The sequence below is a fragment of the Rhinopithecus roxellana genome, chromosome 9, assembly GCF_007565055.1.
Source record: "Rhinopithecus roxellana isolate Shanxi Qingling chromosome 9, ASM756505v1, whole genome shotgun sequence".
Taxonomy (NCBI): domain Eukaryota; kingdom Metazoa; phylum Chordata; class Mammalia; order Primates; family Cercopithecidae; genus Rhinopithecus; species Rhinopithecus roxellana.
The window spans coordinates 68,009,674-68,034,602 of NC_044557.1; the positions used below are offsets into that span (position 1 = coordinate 68,009,674).

At 37.5% G+C, this 24,929-nt stretch overlaps 1 protein-coding gene across 34 annotated transcripts in view; it reads left to right on the forward strand.

Annotated features, from left to right (window-relative positions):
- The window catches only part of RIMS2 (regulating synaptic membrane exocytosis 2), a 792,768-nt gene that overhangs the window by 460,960 nt on the left and 306,879 nt on the right, over positions 1-24,929 (forward strand). For all 34 annotated transcript variants that reach the window (XM_030937587.1, XM_030937589.1, XM_030937577.1 and 31 more), the window contains 2 exons: positions 1,314-1,485; positions 7,279-7,432. In XM_030937587.1, coding sequence (XP_030793447.1) covers positions 1,314-1,485; positions 7,279-7,432 — 326 coding nt within the window. The remainder of the gene's footprint in view (positions 1-1,313; positions 1,486-7,278; positions 7,433-24,929) is intronic.

A 24,929-nucleotide genomic window follows, 5' to 3' on the forward strand; every position in this document is an offset into this window, starting at 1 on the left:
TATAGAGATAAAATCTCCTACATGGGTTTGCAATGTCATTTTTCTGCCAATGCCTTCATGGTTAATAAAGCTACATTGCATGTTATCTTGTCCATGTGTATTAACAAAATTCATTATCAATTTGTATATTTAAAGTCATCTTTCTGCCACATTATATATGTGTGCTTTGGAAACATATAATACCTCTTCATCATTCAAGTAAAATCTATATTAAACTTAAAATTCCAATGAGAAGAAGTTGCATTACTTCCCAATTTCAGAGACAATTCTACCCCTTCTTAGTTCTCTCTCCTCCCTATTTCCCAAAACTCTTGGAACCGTGTTGTGCTGAGATAATTTGTAGCAGTTGATACTGTTCTAACTGGAGCTTGTCTGTCATTTTAAATAGTTCTCTTAGGTAGCTTAAATTGTATTTCCTAGAAAATTGTATTCCTGTCCAGCCAGTGATCCTGTCTAATAAGCAAGATTAATGATCTCCAAATAGGCTGGATGTACCCTAGGTGATGTACAGGATAATCCTTTCATGGTCGGGAAGAAATATTTGAATGTTTAAAAATTTTTATTTTGTTATTTTTAGTTTCTGTTTTAGTCTATTTTCCAATATGAACAGTATGTTAGTATAACAGTATGGTGACACACGTACAGAGATATACAACCAAAAAGAACATGAAAACCTTTGAACTGGCAATCCCATTTATTGGGATGGTTATCTTGCATTTTCAACTCTTTGTGGTGACTACCTCACATAGAAATAAATTTACAATGTTTTAAAATAACAAATATATGTCAAATAAATATGAATTTCTTATATTTAAAAAAGTATCTTTATAAAAATAGATTATAATTGGTCATTAGCTAGAACTTTGTAGATAAGAAGTTGTGAATATCACAATTTACTCATCTTTTTGTACAATGAGACTTCTGTAGTTTAAAGGAATAGTATATGTAATGTTTCTGGTTAATTATCATTTAGAAGGTTTTCAGTAGGGCGATGTGTTAAAAAATTATTGAGTTAAGATTCTCAGGTCTAGTTTTATTTAGATTTTGAGAAAGATTAAGTTTTCAATAATTTATCATGGAAAAAATTTTACATTTATTGTAACTTCGCTATTATTGTCATATCTATAAAGTGTGATATATTATACACCTTAAATTTTTCATAATAATTTTAAAGGTTATAACACTTGCAATGTATGATAATTTGATGGTAAAATGTCACCTGACTTGTTTACTGAGAAATTTTAAATTAAAAAATTTTAGGATAAAACTTGTGGTTCTATGTAAGTTCATAATTTGTTGGTTTTTTTCCATAGTGATAAAAACAAGAGAAGAACTAAAACAGTAAAGAAAACATTGGAACCCAAATGGAACCAAACATTCATTTATTCTCCAGTCCACCGAAGAGAATTTCGGGAACGAATGCTAGAGATTACCCTTTGGGATCAAGCTCGAGTTCGAGAGGAAGAAAGTGAATTCTTAGGCGAGGTATCTGGAGTTGTTTTAAAGTTTATGCTATTCATGTTATCCTGAATGCTTTTATTTATATAACTGTCAGTATAATTTTATATGTAGAATATCTGCAAAAGTAGGCACAATTTCTTTAATGGAATGTATTTCAGCTGCTGCTTTAGGACAAAACTTGAAACTATAGAAAACAGTGGTTGTACATATTCTGACAGATTTTACATGTCAGTTCTTATTTTAGAACTCTCAGTGTTGAATGATAAAAGATTTGTATTTCACAAATATATTGCTTTGTTTTATAGTGATATGTATATATTTTGGTAGTTTACTGAACAGACTGTACCACTAATAAGTACAAACCATTTATTTATGGATTATTAAACCATTTATTTATGGATTATTTTCAAGCCCTGCAATGTAACAGGCACTGTGCTATAGACTGAGCCTTCAAAGTTAAATAAGGAGTGTTACTTACTTCAAGGAATTTACAATTCATTGGTGATACAGACACATGAATAGCAATTAGAATATAACATGCCAATTGATATGAAGGGGAAAATGCAATAGGAATACATAATTGCTGTGCAGAGGAGGGCAGGTGGTCAAAGCAAGTCTTCACAGAGAGAGAGGAATTTAGCAAATTCAAGGGGAGTGAAATTCCTGCAGAGGGAATAAGAAGACATCAAGGTGAGGAGATACTGGTCAATTGCACTGAAATTGGAAGGGAATGTGGTAAGAAATGAGGTTTGAGGCTTAAACTGAGACCTGGGCATGTCACTTAATATGTAAACAAATTTGGATTTATCTGGTCAATAATAGGAACCAATAACCAATAACCAATTCTCTCTTTCCCATCTCTATGGAGTCTCGCTTTGTCACAGTGGCACAGTCATAGCTTACTGCTGCCTCAAGCTCTTGGGCTCAAGTAATTCTTCTGCCTCAGCTTCCCAAGTAGCTGGGACTACAGGTACCCACCACTATGCCCAGCTAATTTTATTTTTTTTGTAGGAATGGGATCTCGTCATCTTGCCCAGTCTCATATTTTCTTTAAAAAGAAAATGGTTTGACTGTACTTGAGAAAAGTATTTCCAACTGTAATGTGGAGAATGATTGAAGAAGGCAAGATGGGAAGCACTTATCCAGCTATTAGCATGTTAAGTTACTCACTTTCAGCCTTTTTCAGTGTGGTTGGTGTATTAGTTCATTTTCACGCTGCTGATAAAGACATACCCAAGACTGAGAAGAAAAAAGGATTTAGTGTACTTACAGTTCACATGGCAGAAGGCAAGGAGGAGCAAGTCACGTCTTACATGAATGGTGGCAGGCAAAAAGAGAGAGAGATTGTGCAGGGAAACTCCTCTTTATAAAATCATCAGATCTCGTGAGATTTATTCACTATGAGGAGAACAGCATGAGAAAGACCCACCCACATTATTTGATTACCTCCCACTGGGTCCTTCCCACGACACATGAAAATTGTGGAAGTTATAATTCAAGAGGAAATTTGGGTGGGGTCACAGCCAAACCATATCATTCCATTCTGTCCCCTCCCAAATCTCATGTCATCACATTTCAAAACCAATCATGCCTTCCCAATAGTCTCCGAAGTCTTAACTCAGAATTAACTCAAAAGTCCAGAGTCCGAAGTCCAAAGTCTCATCTGAGACTAGGTAAGTCCCTTCTGCCTATGAGACTATATAATCAAAAGCAGGTTAGTTACTCCCTAGATACAATGGGGGTACAGGCATTGGGTAAATACAGCCATTCCAAATGGGAGAAATTGCCCAAAACAAAGCCTCATGCAAGTCTGAAATCCAGTGATGCTATCAAATCTTAAAGCTCTAAAATAATCTCCTTTGACTCCATGTCTCACATCCGGGTCATGCTGATGCAAGAGGTGGGTTCCCATGATCTTGGGCAACTCCGTCCCTGTGGCTTTGCAGGGTATAGCCTCCCTTCCGGCTGTTTTCATGGGCTGCCATTGAGTGTCTGTGGGTTTTCCAGGTGCACAGTGCAAGCTGTAGGTGGATCTACCATTCTGGTTGGTGGCCATCTTCTCACAGCTCCACTAGGCTGTGCCCCAGTAGGGACTCTGTATTTGGGCTCTGACCCCACATTTCCCTTCTGCACTGCCCTAGCAGAGGTTCTCCATGAGAGCCCCACCCCTGCAACAAACTTTTACCTGGACATCCAGGCATTTCCATACATCCTCTGAAATCTAAGCAGAGGTTCCCAAATCTCAGTTCTTGACTGCTGTATACCTGCAGGCTCATCACTCTGTGGAAGCTGCCAAGGCTTGGGCTTGCACCCTCTGAAGCAATGGCCCAAGCTGTAGGTTGGCTCCTTTTTGTCACAGCTGAAGCAGTTGGGACGCAGGACACCAAGTCCATAGACTTGGTGTCACAGCATGGGGACCCTGGGCCTGGCCCACAAAACCATTTCTTCCTCCTAGGGCTCCAGGCCTGTGATGGGAGGGGCTGCTATGAAGACCTCTGAATTGCCCTGGAGACATTTTCCCCATTGCGCATAGGCGATTAACATTTGGCCCCTCATTACTTATGCAAATTTCTGCAGCTGGCTTGAACTTTTCCTCAGAAAATGATATCTTCTTTTCTATCATACTGTCAGGATACAAGTTTTCCAAACTTTTATGCTCTGCTTCCCTTATAAAATGAAATGCCTTTAACAGAACCCAAGTCACCTCTTGAATGCTTTGCTGCTTCAACATTTGTTCCACCAGATAGCCTAAATCATCTCCCTCAAGTTCAAAGTTCCACAAATCTCTGGGGCAGGGGTAAAATGCTACCAGTGTCTTTGCTAAAACATAATAAGAATCACCTTTGCTGCAGTTCCTAAAAAAATTCTCCTTTCCATATGAGACTACCTCAGCCTGGACTTTATTGTCCATATAGCTATCAGCATTTTGGGCAAAGTCATTCAACAAGTCTCTAGGAAGTTCCAAACTTTCCCACATTTTCCCGTCTTCTTCTGAGCCCTCCAAACTGTTCCAACCCCTGCCCATTACTCAGTTCCAAAGCACTTCCACATTTTCAGGTATCTTTTCAGCAGTGTCTCACTCTACTGGTATCAATTTACTGTATTAGTTTGTTTTCATGCTGCTGATAAAGACATACTCGAGACTAGGAAGAAGAAGAGTTTTAATGGACTTATAGTTCCACGTGACTGGGGAGGCCTCACAATCATGGTGGAAGGCAAGGAAGAACAAGTCATGTCTTACATGGATGGAAGCAGGCAAAGAGAGAACTTGTGCAGGAGAACTCCTCTTTATAAAACAATTAGATCTTGTGAGATTTATTCATTATGAGGAGAACAGCATGAGAAAGACCCACCTTCATTATTCAGTTGCCTCCCACTGGGTCTCTCTCATGACACAAGGGTATTGTGGGAGTTAAAATTCAAGATGAGATTTGGGTGGGAACACAGCCAAACTTTTTGTTGGTTTTTTGTTTTGTTTTGCTGCGTAAATTAAATGGTAATCTCATGGGAAAAACAAGTCTATAGAAATATTGAAGTGAGTGTTGTCAGCTGAGGAACCAAAGAGTGGTAAACTAAAAATGCTTCTGTATTCCCAGCACTTTGGGAGGCCGGGGGGTGGGGGGGGGGGCAGATCACCTGAGGTCAGGAGTTCGAGACCAGCCTGGCCAATGTGGCAAAACCCCATCTCTACCAAAAATACAAAAATTAGCTGGGCACGGTGGTGGGCTACTGTAATTCCAACTACTCAGGAGTCTGAGGCAAGAGAATCGCTTGAGCCCGGGAGGCAGAGCTTGCAGTGAGCCAAGATCACGCCACTGCACTCCAGCCTGGGCGACAGAGCAAGACTCCATCTCAAAAAAAAAAAAAAAAAAAAAAAACTAAACTAAACTAAAATCCCTTGTATGACCTTTGGGAAGAAGATTCACACAGTTGTTAGGAGCAGAGATTCTGGAGCTAACTGACTGGGTTTATATTCCTGGCACTACCACTTCTTAGCCTTGGGTCTTTGAACAAGTTATTTGACCCATCCGTGCTTCAGTTTGTTCTTCAACCAAGGAGGAATAATACTTTATGCAACTCAGGGTTAATATGAGAATTAAATAAGTGTGTTGTATTGTGTGTTTGTAATACTTTGGAACCCAGTACCTATAATTTTGAAAATGACTAGGGAAAATTTAGAAAGAGTGAAATAACTCCAGGCATGGTAGCTCACACTTGTAATACCAATCCTTTGGGAAGTGGAGATGGGGATAGCTTGAGACCAGGAGTCCAAGACCAGCCTAGGTAACATAGCAAGACCCCCATGTTTAAAAAAAATAAAAAAAGAAATTAGCTGGGCATGGTGGTGCATACAGTAGTCGTAGCTACTCAGGAGGCTGAGGTGGGAGAATTGCCTTACCCCAGGAGTTTGAGGCTGCAGTTAGCTATGAGTTAGCACCCCTGCACTCCAGCCTGGGTGACAGAGCAAGACCCTGTCTCAAAAACAAAAAAGAAAGAATGAAATATTAACTTGGCTGTGTTGCTTCTTTACCTCCCTTAGGTAAATAGTAATTTATCTTTATGTGGCCATTCTTGTAAACACAAAGCACAAACACTGTCACTTGCACAACCTCCTAAAAAAAATAGACATTAATTTCTACAGACTTATATTTTGGGTAAATTTTTAAAAATTCGTGTTATAAAATTTGTATTGTAATATGGTTCATGTTTAAAATCCATTCTTGTTTTTTTCTTTTCTTGTTTTAAATCTTTAGCAGGATGGTATGATAAATTCAGAATTTTAAATTAGACAGGCTGATTCAGTTTACACCTCTTTCACTTAAAAGCTGGTGTGACCTTAGATAAGTTCTTTTAACATTTGTTAGCCTTGGTATTTTTGCTTATGAAAATTAAACAATAAGACAAAGCTAGTAATTTTTAAAATAATTATGGCAGATAATATGGCACGGTTCTTAATACACAGTAGACACTTCAAATTTGTTTTTCTCTTCCCATTTAAAAGTTCTTATAAAAGTTAATTTTTTTTTAACTTTTAAGTTCAGGGATACATGTGGAGGTTTGTTACATAGGTAAACATGTTTAATGGGGTTTGTTGTGCAGATTATTTCATTACTGAGGTATTAAGCCTAGTACCAATTAGTATTTTTCCTGATACTCTCCCTTCTCCTACCCTCTACCCTCCGATAGGCCCCAGTATGTATTATTTGCCTCTGTGGGTCCATGTGTTCTCATCATTTAGCTCCCACTTAAAAGTGAGACTGCGTGGTATTTGGTTTTCTGTTCATGCATTAGTTTGCTAAGGATGATGGCCTCCTGCTCCATCCATGTCCCTGCGAAGGAATGATCTTGTTCTTTTTTATGGTTGCTTAGTATTCCATGGTGTATATGTATATTAGTATTCCATGGTGTATATGTATATTTTCTTTACTCAGTCATCACTGATGGGCATTTAGGTTGACTCTAAATAAAAACGCTTTTAAAATTCTAAAATGATATGCAAATATTAGTTATTATTACAGTCATTTAAAATGAAAAGTGTTACTTTTGTAACGGTAAATTTGATAGCCTCTAGTAATGGGTAGTCAAGGGTCAAAAAAATAAATGTCTTAGATATTTAAAACTACTAAATCACTAAGAAGTTATAAAAGTTTATTTATTGTCAAAAGCATATTGACAATTTTGCAACATCTAAATGACCTTGTTTTTCATGTAATAGCATTACTATTACAATTATTACTACAAAAGTTGTAGGACTATTTAACGTAATTTCTTTATTACTGGTATATTATGACAGTCCTTTGTCTCTTGGGTTTGTAGATTTTAATTGAATTAGAAACAGCATTATTAGATGATGAGCCACACTGGTACAAACTTCAGACGCATGATGTCTCTTCATTGCCACTCCCCCACCCTTCTCCATATATGCCACGAAGACAGCTCCATGGAGAGAGCCCAACACGGAGATTGCAAAGTAAGTTTTACCGAAATTCTTTCATATTTTTATTGAATTTTCCTAATCTTGAGTTATATATATGATAAAGAATTTGAAGATATCATTGTGAATATTAATAGTCATTTGTTAGTATTTCCATAGCTATTATTAAAGCTTTTGAATTGTTTGAAACACTAAAATAAGGTTGTACCCATAGCAATCACCTATCACAATGTTGAAGTGGTTTATATTTGTATTTTGGGTGATATGACACCAAATAAGCACATTTACATTTAAATCTTAGTGCTTAGAATCCTAAATATAGGAATAAGATGGCTAATATGAATTTAGCCACATAGCTGTATGCACAAAATTATCATTTCCTCCTTTATTACTCTAGGTATTTTATGAATATGTAGTATACCAAGTATACTATAGTGGTTGAAACCATGAATTTTAATTTCAGACTACCCTGGGTTTAAATATTAATTCTTACACTTTAGAACTGTATGTCTTGTGGCAGATCCTCTCTCTATGCCTCACTTTCTTCATTCGTAAAAGTGAAATAGTAATACCTGCCTTACAGGGTAGTTATAAGAATTAATTAGTCTCAATAATATAAACTGATATTATTGTTATTATTGTTATTATTATCATCAACATTACATTTTGCCCTGGATTTTACAGTCTGAAATGTAAAATAGAATTACATCATTCTATAGATGCTTAAAATAAACTCAGAAATATTTTCCACATTGAATAATGACATTTTAAGCTCTTCACTCCTAAAACTCAGGTCATTATTTTTCTAATGAATCTACTATTGGAAACTGAGGTATATGTATACTGTTTTGCATAGTATTCATGGGGTGGTTATATCTTTGTGGAGACAGCATGCTCCAGTTTTAGCAACATTTTGTCAAGTGCTGCAGGAGTCATTGACATTAACCAAATTTTGGAAGTTTAAATTTATAAGCACAAATGCCATGTCATTTATTAATCATGGGAAGTATAGCTGGCAATTTGACAAATGAGTATTGTCTATCTGAATCACACACTTCTGCTGAATAGAAGAATATATTATATATATATATTAGAAGACTGCATGATTAGTAGAGAATTAGAGGTAAAGATTGATCTTATGGGATACTTAGTAGTCATAGGAAAACCTAGAGAATTATTTTCAATCCTTTTTAAAATAACCCCTTTACTGGAATTTTATTTCCACTTAATACAGTCTTGTACCTTTGGATGGTATTAATTGAACACTAATTCTACAGCATCAACTTCTTTCAGCCTCCCCACACAGTAAACACTCATCCACTTCTATTTTCAAATGCCATTACGACATCCTTTGTCATAATAATCATGTTACAATGAACTGTATGTAAATTAATTTTATTCTTTGTGACCATTGTATCTATTTGGTACTTTCTCTCTGAATTACAGTGTAGGATGACGGGTTACTACATAATGGTTACTACTATATGTACCAACCTAATGTAATTTATATACTAATTCTTAAAGTTTATAGGCTGCTAACGCTAGCCAACATCTTCTTTTCATTCGGGACTGGGCTTTCTTTCCATTTTTATTGCAATAACTAGTAGACTTGAGGACTCTCAATACCTGAAACACTTAAGTCTATCAACATTTTTCATTTTTTTCCCATGCTACTTAGGAATGAGAAAAAATGAGATTAGAGTACTGGTTAGCTGTATGTGTCATGGATTTTCATGCAGTTATTATAATTTATCTTGCAACTTTTAATATTTTCACATCCCCAAATGATCTTTCTGGTACTTAGTCAGTAATAGTATTAAACTTACCCGTGGGTGACATAATGACTCCATGTTGTACCATGTCAGTCTTGTCACTACCAACTAACCTCTAATAAATAATTTATTAATGATATGTAAGCCTGAAGATAAGTAAAAACATGTACATACACATAAAAGAAAGAAATAAAAACTAGGAAATAACATTTAGGAATAGATAGAAAGCTAAAAACAACATTACCTTTGGCTAATTAGGCTAATACAATACATTAGTCATAATGGAAGGTACAAGTCAGAATATGAATAAATTACTAATATGTTATAAACTCCTTTGGTGACAAGAACCTCCTTAAGGGTTTTTCTTCATCTAGTGGATAAATATTGCATTTAATTTTAAGTATATGTATCATATTTCAAAGATCATGCCTTCCACCATGATTGTGAGGCCTCCCCAGTCATGTGGAACTATAAGTCCATTAAAACTCTTCTTCTTCCCAGTCTCGAGTATGTCTTTATCAACAGCAGAAAATGAACTAATACAGTAAATTGATACCAGTAGAGTGAGATACTGCTGAAAATATATGTTGATAGAACATATAGGTGAACAGTTATCATTAAAAGTGTATAATTCCCCTTTGGGGAATTATACTGGAATACAATGAACAATTCTATGCCAAAAAGTTAAACAGCATGGATGACACGGATAAATTCCTGGAGAGCCACAAATTGCAGAAACTGATCCATAAACAGCTAAAAATCTGAATAAACCTATAATAAGTAAAGAAGTTGAATTAATGAATTGATAATGAAAAAATCTTCCCACAAAGAAAAGCCTAGGCTTCACTCTTGAATTCTTTTAAACCTAAGAAAAGAAACACTAATGTTTCTCAAATTCCTTGATTAGAAAGAGAAAGGGAATACCCACCAATTCATTCTATAAGGCCAGTATTTCCCTCATGCCAAAGTCAGACAAACACATTAAAAGAAAAGAAAACTACAGACCAATGTTCCTCATGAACATACACACAGACATCTTCAACAAACTATTAATGAATCGAATCCAACAGTATATACAAAAGATTGTACACCATAGCCAAAAGGGATTTATCCTAGTAACGTACAGTTGGTTTATTATCCAAAAGTCAATTAATGTAATTCAACATATTAATAGAAAAAGGAATCAAAACCACATGAATATATGAAAATATGAAGAAAAAGCTTTGGCAGAATTCAGTGCTCATTCACAATTAAAAAAAAAAAAAGTGAATGGGCATGGAAGAGAACATAGTAGGCCTAGAAAAGAACCCTCCACAAAGTGTGCATAGAAGAGAACTTTCTGGTAAAGACCACCTATGAACACCCTTTAGATGACAAACCATATTTCATGGTAATAAACGCTTTCCCTCTAATATTGATAACTAGGAAAGGATGTCTCTTCTTATCACTTCTATTCAGCAGTGCACTGGAGATTGTAGTTAGGACAGTCAGGCAAGAAAAATACATAAAAGGCATTCAGAATGGTGAGGGAGAAGAGAGAGAAACTGCGTTTATTCACAGATAACATGATTCTATATGTAGACGATTCTAAAGAACCCACACAAAAACTACTAGAACTAATAAACAAGGACAGCAAGGTCCCAAGATACATGAACAATATAGGAGAATCTATCCATTAACATTTTGAGAATGAAATTAAGAAAACATTTTTGACCAAGCGCAGTGGCTCATGCCTGTAATCCCAGCCCTTTGGGATGCCAAGGTGGGCAGATCACTTGAAGTCAGGAGTTTGAGACCAGCCTGGCCAACATGGTGAAACCCCATCTCTGCTAACCATACAAAAATTAGCCGGGCATGGTGGCAGGCGCCTGTAATCACAGCTACTCAGGAGGCTGAGACAGGATAATCACTTGAACTTGGAGGGCAGAGGTTGCAGTGAGCTGAAATCATGCCACTGCACTCCAGCCTGGGTGAGAGAGTAAGACTCCATCACAAAACAAACAAACGAAAAAAAACAACAACGATGAATTAAATTTTACAAAAGAAGTTCAAACTTGTACACCAAAAAATCACAAAACATTGTTCAGAGAAACGAAAAAGAGATATAAATAAATGGAGATGTATTCCACATGCATGAATTGGAGCAGCCAGTATTATTAAGATGATAGCTCTTCTCCCAATTAGTCTACAGATTAAACCCAATTCCTATCAAAATCTAAGCAGGATATTTTGCTGAAATTAATAAGCAGATTCTAGCCTTTCTATGAGAAAGTATAAGATCCAGAGCAGCCAAAACAAATCTGGAAGATGTATATTTCCTCATTTCCATATTTATTGTACAGCTACAGTAATTGCAATGGTATAATACCGGCATAATGATAGACCTATAGATAAATTGAACCAAATTTAGAATTAAAAATTATATTCATGGTCAGTTGACTCTCAACAAAGGATCCAAAACAAATCAATGGAGGAAATAGTTTTGTTTTGTTTTGTTTTTACTAATAATTCTGGAACAATTTAATATCCACATACAAAATACTCAATTTAGACCTGACCTCATGCTATACACAAAAATTGACTTAAAGTGGATAATAGACCCAGCTGTAAGAGTTGAGACTATAAAAGTCTTCAACCTACAAAGAACTCAAACAAATTTACAAGAAAAAACAAACAACCCCATCAAAAAGTGGGCAAAGGATATGAACAGACATTTCTCAAAAGAAGACATTCATACAGCCAACAGACACATGAAAAAATGCTCATCGTCACTGGCCATCAGAGAAATGCAAATCAAAACCACAATGAGATACCATCTCACACCAGTTAGAATGGCAATCATCAAAAAGTCAGGAAACAACAGGTGCTGGAGAGGATGTGGAGAAATAGGAACACTTTTACACTGTTGGTGGGATTGTAAACTAGTTCAACCATTATGGAAAACAGTATGGCAATTCCTCAAGGATCTAGAACTAGATGTACCATATGACCCAGCCATCCCATTACTGGGTATATACCCAAAGGATCATAAATCATGCTGCTATAAAGACACATGCACATGTATGTTTATTGCGGCACTATTCACAATAGCAAAGACTTGGAATCAACCCAAATGTCCATCTGTGACAGACTGGATTAAGAAAATGTGGCACATATACAAGATGGAATATTATGCAGCCATAAAAAAGGATGAGTTTGTGTCCTTTGTAGGGACAAGGATGCAGCTGGAAACCATCATTCTTAGCAAACTATCGCAAGAACAGAAAACCAAACACTGCATATTCTCACTCATAGGTGGGAACTGAACAATGAAATCACTTGGACTCGGGAAGGGGAACATCACACACCGGGGCCTATCATGGGGAAGGGGGAGGGGGGAGGGATTGCACTGGGAGTTATACCTGATATAAATGACGAGTTGATGGGTGCTGACGAGTTGATGGGTGCAGCACACCAACATGGCACAAGTATACATATGTAACAAACCTGCACGTTATGCACATGCACCCTAGAACTTAAAGTATAATAATAATAATAATAAAAAAGAAAACATAGGAGAAAAATCTTCATTCCTTTGGGTTATGCAGAGTTTTCCCCAAAACAACACTGAAGGCTTGATCAATAAAAAATAATACATTGGACTGCATCAAAATTTAAAATATTTGCTTTTGAAGACATCATTAAGAAGATTTTTTTAAAGCCTCAGGCTGGGAGAAAATGCAGTCACGTGGCAGCTAATGACCAGATTACTTTCTGAGAAATGTGCCATTAAACATTGTCATCATTGCATGAACATCATAGAGTGCACTTATACAAGCCTAGGTGGTATAGCCTACTATACACCTCAGCAATGTGGTATAGTCTGTTGCTTGTAGGCTACAAACCTGTACAAGCATGTTACTATGCTGAATACTATAAGCAATTGTAACACAATGACAAGTATTTATTTATCTAAATGTATGTAAATATAGAAAAGGTACAGTCAAAATATGGTATAAAAGATTAAAAAATGATATACATGAATAGAGTACTTACCATGAGTGGAGACTGCAGGACTGGAAGTTGTTCAGGGTGAGTCGGTGAGAAACTTGGTAAGTGAATGCAAAGGCCTAGCACATTATTGTATACTACAGTAGACTTTATAAACATTGAAAACTTAGGCTACACTTTATTTATAAAAAATAAAGTGATTATACTCTGACATTGTGATGGCTATGACATCAATAGGGAATTTTTCAGTTCCATCATAATTGTATGGGACCACTATCATATACAATTAGTTGTTTACTGAAACATCATTATGCAGCACATAATGTTTATCTGTGAATCTTATATTTGACAGAGGACTTGTATCCAGAATATATAAAGAGCCCTTAAAATGCAATAATAGTAAGAAGATAAATAGTGCTGTCAAAAAGTGGGCAAATACCTGATAGTCATTTGAAAGAATAAAATATATGGATCAAAAATAAGGCCATGAAAAGATGCCCAACATCGTTAGTTATTAGTGAAATGCAAATTATGCCATAATTATATTATTTAATACCCACTAGAATGAATGTAATAAAAAAGAAAGATGATAACAAATTTTTGCAAGAAGGTGCAGAAATTGGAACCCTCATCCATTTGCTGATGTAAATGTGAAATGGTACAGACACTTTGGAAAACAGTTTGGTCTTTTCTTAAAAAGTTAAAAATAAATTTAGCATATGACCACTAATTTACCTTCAAGAGAAATGAAAGTGAATGTTCACTGAAAGACTTGTACATGAATGTTTACAGCAGCATTATTCACAATGATTAAAAGGTAGAAATAGTCGAAATATTCATCAACCAGTGAATGGATAATAAAATATGGTATATCTGCACAACTGATTACTATATATAACAAGAAAGAAGATACTGCTACATACTACAATGTAGTCAAACCTCAAAAATATTATGCTAAATGAAAGATGCTAGATGCAAAAGGCCATGTGTTCTATGATTCTACTTATATAACATGTATAGAAGTGACAAATCTATTGAGACAGATTAAGTTAGCAGTTGGCTGGAAGTAGCAATAGACAGTGACTGAAAAGGGGTGTGAGTAATCCTTTGGCGGTGAAGGAGATATTCTAACATTAGATTATAGTGATGTATACACAGATTTTAGAATTTACTGAAAATTTCTGAACTGTATACTTAAAACAAATATTTATGTTATATAAATTATACCTCAATTTTAGTCAAAGCCGGCTATAGTGACTCACACCTGTAATCTCAGCACTTTGGGAGGCTGAGTAGGAGAATTGATTGAGCCCGAGAGTTTGAGACCAACCTGGACAACATAATGAGACCCCATTTTTATTTTTTAAAAAATTACCCAGGTTCAGTGGCATGCACCTGCAGTTCCAGCTACTTGAGAGGCTGAGCTGGTAAGATGGCTTGAGCCTGGGAAGTCGAGGCTGCAGTGAGCCATGATCACACTGCACTCCAGCCTGGGCAACAGAGTGAGAGACTCTGTCAAAAAAGAAAGAGAGAGAGAGAGAAAGAGAGAAAGAAAAGAAAGAAAAGAAAGGAAAGGAAGGAAAGAAAAGGAAGGAAGGAAGGAAGGAAGGAAGGAAGGAAGGAAGGAAGGAAGGAAGGAAGGAAGGAAGGAAGGAAGGAAGGAAGGAAGGAAGGAAGGAAGGAAGGAAGGAAGGAAGGAAAGGGAAAGGGAAAGGGAAAGAAAGGGAGAAGAGAAAAGAAAATGCAGTGATAAAACTACAGGATAGATACAATCTCAATTACAGTAAGAGATTTTAGTACTCCTCTATCAATGTTTATAGAACAAATAGAAGGCTTGAAGGATTTATGTGACATTTACAAAACATTCCACAAATCAGAAAACACCTTCCCTCCAAGTTCATTGAGAATATTCACTAAGGTAGACCTTACTCCTGCCCAAACAAGTACCGATAAATTTAAAAGTACTCAGGTCAAAGTGTGTTACCTGATCATGATAGAAATAAAATAGAAATCAATAACAGAAAATCTCTGGACAAGCTTGAAATATTTATAAATCAAGTAACACTTCTAAACCATGAATCAAAGGAGAAGTTAAACAGGAAATAAAAAATTATTTTGACCTGAATGAAATGAAACCTAATGTATCGAAATTCATGGGATACAGCTAAAGCAGAACAGTAGGGAAATGTATAGCATTCAGGACATATATTATTAATACCAAAAAAAACTCGAATCAGTGACAGGTTTTCACCCTAACAAACTTCAAAAAGAAGAGCAAAATAGACTCAAGTAGAAGAAAGGGACTAAAAGTCAAAATAGAAATAAGTGAAATAAAGACAGAAAGTCGATTGAGAAAGTAAATGCAGCCAAAGGTTGCATCTATTAAAGTATCAATACAATTGATAAGCCTTTAGGCAGAATGATCAGCAAAGAAAGAAGACAAATTATCAATATCAGGAAAAAGGTGATATCAGTACACATTCTACAAATATTAAAAAGACAGTAAGGGAAAACTGTGAACAACTTGATACAAATACATTTGACAACCTAGATGAAATAGAAAATTTCCTTGAAAGACACAAACTTGAGTCTCTCTCAAGAAGAAAGAAATAACTTGAGTAGCCCAATATCTATTTGAGAAATGGAATTTGTAGCTAAAAATTTTCCCTCAAAAAAATTTCAGGCCCAGATGACTTTATCAATGAAGTCTGCCAAACATGGAAGGGGGATACAATACCAGTTCTTTACAAACTCTTGCAGAATATTATAATGTTGGGAATACCATCCAGCTCATTTTATGAAGCAAACATTACTCTGATACCAACAACTAACATATTAAAAGAAATCTGTAGACCAATAAACCTCAGGAAAATTTTAGCAAATTTAGCATATTAAATTTAGAAATATGTTGTAAAATAAAAATATAGAAAATTGAATCCACAATACATAAAAGGCATATCTCATGACCAAAGGTTTTTATACCACGGATGCAATGTTTGTTTAACATTTGGAAAACAGAATGTCAGTCATCATATTAAACTGAAAAAGAAAAAAAATATATAATAGTCTCAAGAGATCATCTCAAGAAAGAGCACTTGATAAAATCCAATGTTCATCCCCGTAAAAGACCCTAAGCAAAGTAGGATAGGAAAGAACTTTCTCAATCCAATAAAGAAAATGTATCAAACCCTACAGCTAAATCATATTGGTAAAAGACTGCATTCTTTCCTCCCAAGGTCACAAATGAGAAAAAAAATGTCTGCCCTCGCAGCTGTTACTGAAAGTTGTAATTGTGGTTCTAGCTTGTATCATAAGGCAAGAAAAATCAAATGCATCCAGATTGAAAAAGAAGTAAAAGGGTGCTTATTTGCATACATGTTCATTCATATAGAAAGTCAGATGGGATCTGTGCAAAAACTATTAAAAGAAGTGAATCTATCACGGTTACTGGATATAAGATGAAGATACAATATCAATTATTTCCATGTACCGGAAATAAACAATTGAAAATTGAAAAATACAGTGCCATATCAAAAAGTCAATTCACCACGAACAAGTAGTCTTTATCCCTGGGATGCAAGATTGGTTCAACATGCACAAATCGATAAATGTGATTCATCACATAATCAAAACTAAACACAAAAATCACATAATCGTTTCAATAGATGCAGAAGTGGCTTTCATTAAAATTCCACATTCCTTGATGTTTAAAGCTCTCAAGAAAGTAGGCATTGAAGGAACATACTTCAAAATAATGAGAGCCACCTATGACAAATCCATAGCCAACTTAATAGTGAATGGGCAAAAGCTGGAAGCATTTCCCTTGAAAACTGCCACAATTGCTGGCGAGATGGCCAAACAGGAACAGCTCTGGTTTGCAGCTCCCAGTGAGATCAATGCAGAAGGCAGGTGATTTCTGCATTTCTAACTGAGGTACCCAGTTCATCTCACTGGGACTGGTTGGAAGTGGGTGCAGCCCAAGGAGGGCAAGCCAAGGCAGGGTGGGGCGTTGCCTCACCCAGGAAGTACAAGGGGTTGGGGAACTCCCTTTCCTAGCCAAGGAAACCCATTAGGGACTGTACCTTGGGCTCTGGCCCAGATATTGCACTTTTCCCATGATCTTCACAACCCGCAGACCAGGAGATTCACTGCAGTGCCCAGGCTACCAGGGCCCTGGGTTTCCAGCACAAAACTGGGCAGCCGTTTGGGCAGACACCAAGCTAGCCACCGGAATTTTGTTTTCCATACCCCACTGGCACCCAGAATGCCAGCAAGACAGAGCCATTCACTCCCCTGGAAAAGAAGGCTGAAGCCAGGGAGCCAAGTGGTCTGGCTCGGCCGATCCCACCCCAATGGAGCCCAGCAAGCTAAGACACACTGGCTTGAAATTCTTGCTGCTAACACAGCAGTCTGAGCTCTACCTGGGACTCTTGAACTTGGTGTGGGGAGGGGCATCCACCATTGCTGAGGCTTGAATAGGCGGTTTCACCCTCGCAGTGTAAACAAAGTAGCCAGGAAGTTTGAACTGGGTGGAGCCCACCACAGCTCAGCAAGGCCACTATTGCCAGACTGCCTCTGCAGAATCCCTCCTCCCTGGGAAGGGCATCTCTGAAAAAAAGGCAGCAGCTCGTCAGGAACTTATAGATAAAACCCTCACCTCCCTGGGACAGAGCACCTGTGGGAAGGAGCAGTTGGGGGAGCCGCTTCAGCAGACTTAAACGTCCCTGCCTGGTAGCTCTGAATACAGCAGCGGATCTCCCAGCACAGTGTTCCAGCTCTGATAAGGGGCAGACTGCCTCCTCAAGTGGGTCCCTGACCTCCGTGTATCCTGACTAGGAGACACCTCCCAGTAGGAGCCGGCAGACACCTCATACAGGAGAACTCTGGCTGGCATCTGGTGGGTGCCCCTCTGGGACCAAGCTTCCAGAGGAAGGAACAGGAGACTGCAGCCTCTGTTGCTGGACTGCAGCCTCTGCTGGTATTACCCAGGCAAACAGGGTTGGAAGCGGACCTCCATCAAACTCCAGCAGACCTGTAGCAGAGGAGCCTGACTGTTGGAAGGAAACTACCAAACAGAAAGGAATAGTATTAACATCAACAAAAAGGATGTCCACTCAGAGACCCCATCAGACAGTCACTGACTTCAAAGACCAAGGTAGATAAATCTACAAATATGGGGAGAAACCAGTGCAAAAAGACTGGAAATTCCAAAAACCAGAACGCCTCTTCTCCTTCAAAGGATCACAACTCCTCTCCAGCAAGGGAACAAAACTGGATGGCGAATGAGTTTGATGAATTGACAGAAGTCAACTTCAGAAGGTGGGTAATAACAAACCCCTCCCAGCTAAAGGAACATATCCTCACCCACTGCAAGGAAGCTAAGAACCTTGAAAAAAGGTTAGACAAATTGCTAACTAGAATAACCAGTTTAGAGAAGAACATAAATCACCTGATGGAGCTGAAAAACACATCACAAGAACTTTGTGAAGCAACACAAGTATCATTAGCTGAACTGATCAAGTAGAAGAAAGGATATCAGAGATTGAAGATCAACTCAATGAAATAAAACAAGAAAACAAGATTAGAGAAAAAAGAGTGAAAAATGAACAAAAAGTATGGGACGATGTGAAAAGACCAAATCTATGTTTGATTGGTGTACCTGACAGAGACGGGGAGAATAGAACCAAGTTGGAAATCACTCTTCAGGATATTAGCCAGGAGAACTTACCCAGCCTAGCAAGGCAGGCCAACATTCGAATTCAGGAAATACAAAGAACACCACAAAGATACTCCTCGAGAAGAGCAACCCCAAGACATATAATCATCAGATTCAGCAAGGTTGAAATGAAGGAAAAAATGTTAGGGGCAGCCAGAGAGAAAGGGCAGGTTACCCACAGAGGGAAGCCCATCAGAGTGACAATGAATATCTTAAGCCAGAAGAGAGTGGGGACCAATATTCAACATTGTTAAAGAAAAGATTTTTCCACCCAGAATTTCATATCCAGCCAAACTAAGCTTCATAAGTGAAGCAGAAATAAAATCCTTTACAGACAAGTAAATGCTGAGAGATTTTGTCACCACCAGGCCTGTCCTACAAGAGCTCCTGAAGGAAGCACTAAACATGGAAAGGAACAACCAATACCAACCACTGCAAAAACATACCAAATTGTAAAGACCATCGACACTACGAAGAAACTGCATAAACTAACATGCAAGATAACCAGCTAAGATCATAATGGCAGAATCGAATTCACACATGACAATATTAACCTTAAATGTAAATGGGCTGAATACCCCAATTAAAAGACACAGACTGGCAAATTGGATAAAGAGTCAAGACCCATCGGTGTGCTGTATTCAGGAGATCCATCTCACGTCTCACGAGCAGAGACACATATAGGCTCAAAATAAAGGGTTGGAGGAAGATCTACCAAACAGATGGAAAGCAAAAAAAAAAAAAAGCAAGGGTTACAATCCTACTCTCTGATAAAACAGACTTTAAACCAACAGAGATCAAAAGAGACAAAGAAGGCTATTACATAATGGTAAAGGGATCAATGCAACAAGAAGAGCTAACTATTCTAAAAATATATGCACCCAATACAGGAGCACCCGGATTCATAAAGCAAGTTCTTAGAGACCTACAAAGAGACGTATACTCCCACACAATAGTAATGGAAGACTTTAACACCCTGCTGTCAACATTAGACAGATCAACGAGACAGAAAATTAACAAGGAGATTCAGGACTTGAACCCAGCTCTGGACCAAGCGAACCTAATAGACACCTACAGAACTCTCAACCCCAAATCAACAGAATATACGTTCTTCTCAGCACCACATTGCACTTACTCTAAAATTGACCACATAATTGGAAGTAAAACACTCCTCGGCAAAGGCAAGAGAACAGATATCATAACAAAGTCTTTCAGACCACACTGCAATCAAACTAGAACTCAGGATTAAGAAACTCCCTCAAAACCACACAACTACATGGAAACTGAACAACCTGCTCCTGAATGACTACTGGGTAAATAACGAAGTGAAGGCAGAAATAAAGATGTTATTTGAATCCAATGAGAACAAAGACACAGTGTACCAGAATCTCTGGGACACATTTAAAGCAGTATGTAGAGTGAAATTTATAGCACTAAATGCCCACAGGAGAAAGCAGGAAAGATCTAAAATTGACACCTAACATCACAATTAAAAGAACTAGAGAAGCAAGAGCAAACACATTCAAAAGCTAGCAGAAGGCAAGAAATAACTAAGATCAGAGCAGAACTGAAGGACACAGAGACACGAAAAACCATTCAAAAAATCAACAAATCCGGGAGCTCGTTTTTTGAAAAGATCAACAAAATGGATAAACCACTAGCCAGACTAATAAAGAAGAAAAGAGAGAAGAATCAAATAGATGCTGTAAAAAATGATAAAGGGGATATCACCACCAATCCCACAGAAATACAAACTACCATCAGAGAATACTATAAACACCTCAACACAAACAAACTAGAAAATCTAGAAGAAGTGAATAAATTCCTGGGCACATACACCCTCCCAAGACTAAACCAGGAAGAAGTCGAATACCTGAATAGACCAGTAACAAGTTCTGAAATTGAGGCAGCACTTAATAGTCTACTAACAAAACTAAGTCCAGGACCAGACAGATTCGCAACCAAATTCTACCAGAGGCGCAAAGAGGAGCTGGTACCATTCCTTCTGAAACTACTCCAAACAATAGAAAAAGAGGGAATCCTCCCTAACTCATTTTATGAGGCCAGCATCTTCCTGATAACAAAACCTGGCTGAGACACAACAACAACAAAAAAGACAATTTCAGGCCAATATCCCTGATGAACATCGATGCGAAAATCCTCAGTAAAATACTGACGAACTGGATCCAGCAGCACATGAAGAAGGTTATCCACCATGATCAAATTGGCTTCATCCCTGGGATGTAAGGCTGGTTCAACATACACATATCAATCAATAAACATAATCCATCACGTAAACAGAACCAATGATAAAAACCACGATTATCTCAGTAGATGCAGAAAAGGCCTTCAACAAAATTCAACGAACACCCCTTCATGCTAAAAACTCTCAATAAACTAGGCATTGATCAATGGAACATATCTCAAAATAATACAAGCAATTTGTGACAAACCCACAGCCAATATCGTACTGAATGGGCAAAAACTGGAAGCATTCCCTTTGAAAACCGGCCCAAGACAAGGATGCCCTCTATCACCACTCCTGTTCAACATAGTATTGAAAGTTCTGGCCAGGGCAGTCAAGCAAGAGAAAGAAACAAAGGGTATTCAAGTAGGAAAAAGCTAGATCAGATTGTCTCTGTTTGCAGATGACATGGTTGTGTATTTAGAAAACCCCATCATCTCAGCCTGAAATCTCCTTACACTGAAAAGCAACTTCAGCAAAGTCTCAGGATACAAAATCAATGTGCAAAAATCACAGGCATTCCTATACACTAATAACAGACAAACATAGAGCCAAATCATGAGTGACCTCCCATTCACAATTGCTACAAAAAGAAAAAAATACCTAGGAATCCAACTTACAAGGGATGTGAAAGACCTCTTCAAGAATAACTACAAACTACTGCTCAAGGAAATAAGAGAGAACAAAAACAAATGGAAAAACATTCCATGCTTATGGATAGGAAGAATCAAAATCAAAATGGCCATACTGCCCAAAGTAGGTTATAGATTTAATGCTATCCTGATCAAGCTGCCATTGACTTTCTTTACAGAATTGGAAAAAATGACTTTAAATTCCATATGGAACAAAAAAAGAGCCCACGTAGCCAAGACAATCCTAAGCAGAAAGAACAAAGCTGGAGGCATCACGCTACCTGACTTCAAACTATATACAGGGATACAGTAACCAAAACAGCATGGCACTGGTACCAAAACAGATATATAGACCAATGGAACAGAACAGAAGCCTCAGAAATAATGCCACACATCTACAACCATTTGATCTTTGACAAACCTGACAAAAACAAGCAATGGGAAAAGGATTCTCTATTTAATAACTAGTGTTGGGAAAAGTGGCTAGCCATATGCAGAAAGCTGAAACGGGATCCCTTCCTGACACCTTTTACAAAAAAATTAACTCAAGATGGATTAAAGACTTAAACATAAGACCTAAAACCATAAAAACCCTAGAAGAAAACCTAGGCAATACCATTGAGGACATTGGCGTGGGCACAGACTTCATGATTAAAACACCAAAAGCAATGGCAACAAAAGCCAAAATAGACAAATGGGAAGCTGATTAAACTAAAGAGCTTCTGCACAGCAAAAGAAACTATCATCAGAGTGAACAGGCAGCCTACAGAATGGGAGAAAACTTTTGCAGTCTGTCTATCTGACAAAAGGCTAATATCCAGAATCTACAAAGAACTTAAACAGATTTACAAGAAAAAAACAAACAAATGCATCAAAACGTGGACGAAGGATATGAACAGACACTTCTCAAAAGAAGACATTTAAGCAACCAACAAACACATGAAAAAAAGCTCATCATCACTGGTCATTAGGGAAATGTAAATCAAAACCACAGTGAGATGCCATCTCATGCCAGTTAGAATGGTGATCATTCAAAAGTCAGGAAACAACAGATGCCGAAGAGGATGTGGAGAAATAGGAACGCTTTTACACTGTTGGTGGGAGTATAAATTAGTTCAACCATTGTAGAAGACAGTGTGGCGATTCCTCAAGGATCTAGAACTAGAAATACCACTTGACCCAGCCATTCCATTACTGGTTATATACCCAAAGGATTACGAATCATTCTAATGTAAGGACACATGTACACGTCTGTTTACTGCGGCATTGTTCACAATAGCAAAGACTTGGACCCAACCCAAATGCCCATCAATGATAGACTGGATAAAGAAAATGTGGCACATATACACCATGGAATACTATGCAGCCATAAAAAGGATGAGTGCATGTCCTTTTCAGGGACATGGATGGCGTTGGAAACCATCATTCTCAATAAACTAATGCAGGAACAGAAAATGAAACACTGTGTGTTCTCACTCATAATTGGGAGTTGAACATTGAGAACACAGGGACACAGGGAGGGGAACATCACATAGCAGGACCTGTTGGGGGTTTGGGGGCAGGGGAGGGATAGCATTAGGAGAAATACCTAATATAGTTGATGAGTTGATGGGTTGATGGGTGCCGCAAACCACCATGGCACGTGTATACCTATGTAACAAACATGCATGTTCTACACGTGTACCCCAGAACTTAAAGTATAATAATGAAAAAAGAAGACATGCATGTGGCCAAAAAGCATATAAAATAAGCGTAATATCACTAATCATTAGGGCAATGGAGATCAAAACTACAATGAGGTACCATTGCACACCAGACAAAATGGCTATCATTAAAAAGTCAAAAAATAACAGATGCTGGCAAGGTTGTGGAGAAAAGGGAACACTTACACATTGTTGGTGGGAGTGTAAATTAGTTCAACCATTGTGGAAAGCAGTATGGTGATTCCTCATAGAGCTAAATGTAGAACTACCATTTTACCCAGCAATCCCATTACTAGGTATATTCCCAGATTAATATACATCATTCTACCATAATGACACATGCATGTGAATGTTCTTTATAGCACTATTCACAATAGCAAAGACATGGAATTAACCTAAATGCCCATCAATGACAGATTGGATTAAAAAAATGTGGTACATATACACCACAGAATATTATGAAGCCATAAAAAAGAACAACATCATGTCTTCAGCAGGAACATGGATGGAACTGTACACCATTATACTTAGCAAACTGATGCAGAAACAGAAGACCAAATACCACATGTTCTTACTTGGAAGTGGGAGCTAAATAAAGATAACTCATGAACACAAAGAAGGGAACAACAGACACTGGGATCTACTTGAGGGTGGAGAGTGGGAGGATAGAAAGGAGCAGAAAAGATAACTGTTGGACATTGTGCTTAGTACCTGGGTGATGAAATACTCTGTAAAACAAACTCTTGGGACACGAGTTCACCTATGTAACAAACCTTCACATGTACCTTCCAACCTAAAATAAAAGTTTAAAAAAGAATAAATGAGCTTAAAAAATGCTATTCATAAAGAAAAGACAATAGAAGAACTTGATGTTTTTCTTGAACCATATACAAAAAAATGAACTCTAGATGAATTAAAGACTGAAATATAATTTAAGCCTCAGTGAGGAAGCCAAAGCATTTAGTGCTAAAGTACTACCAAATAAGATATTTATTTTAAAGATTAAACTTTACAAAGTGGTGGGAGAAACTGGGAATTCTTTTAGGAAGGTTTGTAAGACAGTGGTTGAGGAATCTGAGAAAAGTCACTTGCCAAAGACCCCAAAGAGGATCTAGTGAAAAAGTCTGTGAAAGTCTGTTGTCTCTTCATTTAGTAGTGGTTCTGGAAGTCTCTGTGGGACAGAAGGATAGACTGGTTACAAAAAACACATCCAAAAAGGAAAATCAAGGAAAATTGGAATCCATGTAGACAAACTGGAACCTGTGTTTATCTCTCATCCCTTCTCATCCTGATTTTGTGGGCCATCTACAGAAGCAACTGCAACTGATGTCCTTTGTTATGAATCTCCAGGTGTGCTTAGCTCAGGTCTGGGAGAAGATTCAAAGAGGGTATTTATCAGGATCAGACAAGCATCTAAAATCCTAGACTTCGATTTTATCACACCCACTCCAGCCTGGGCAACAGAGCGAGACTCT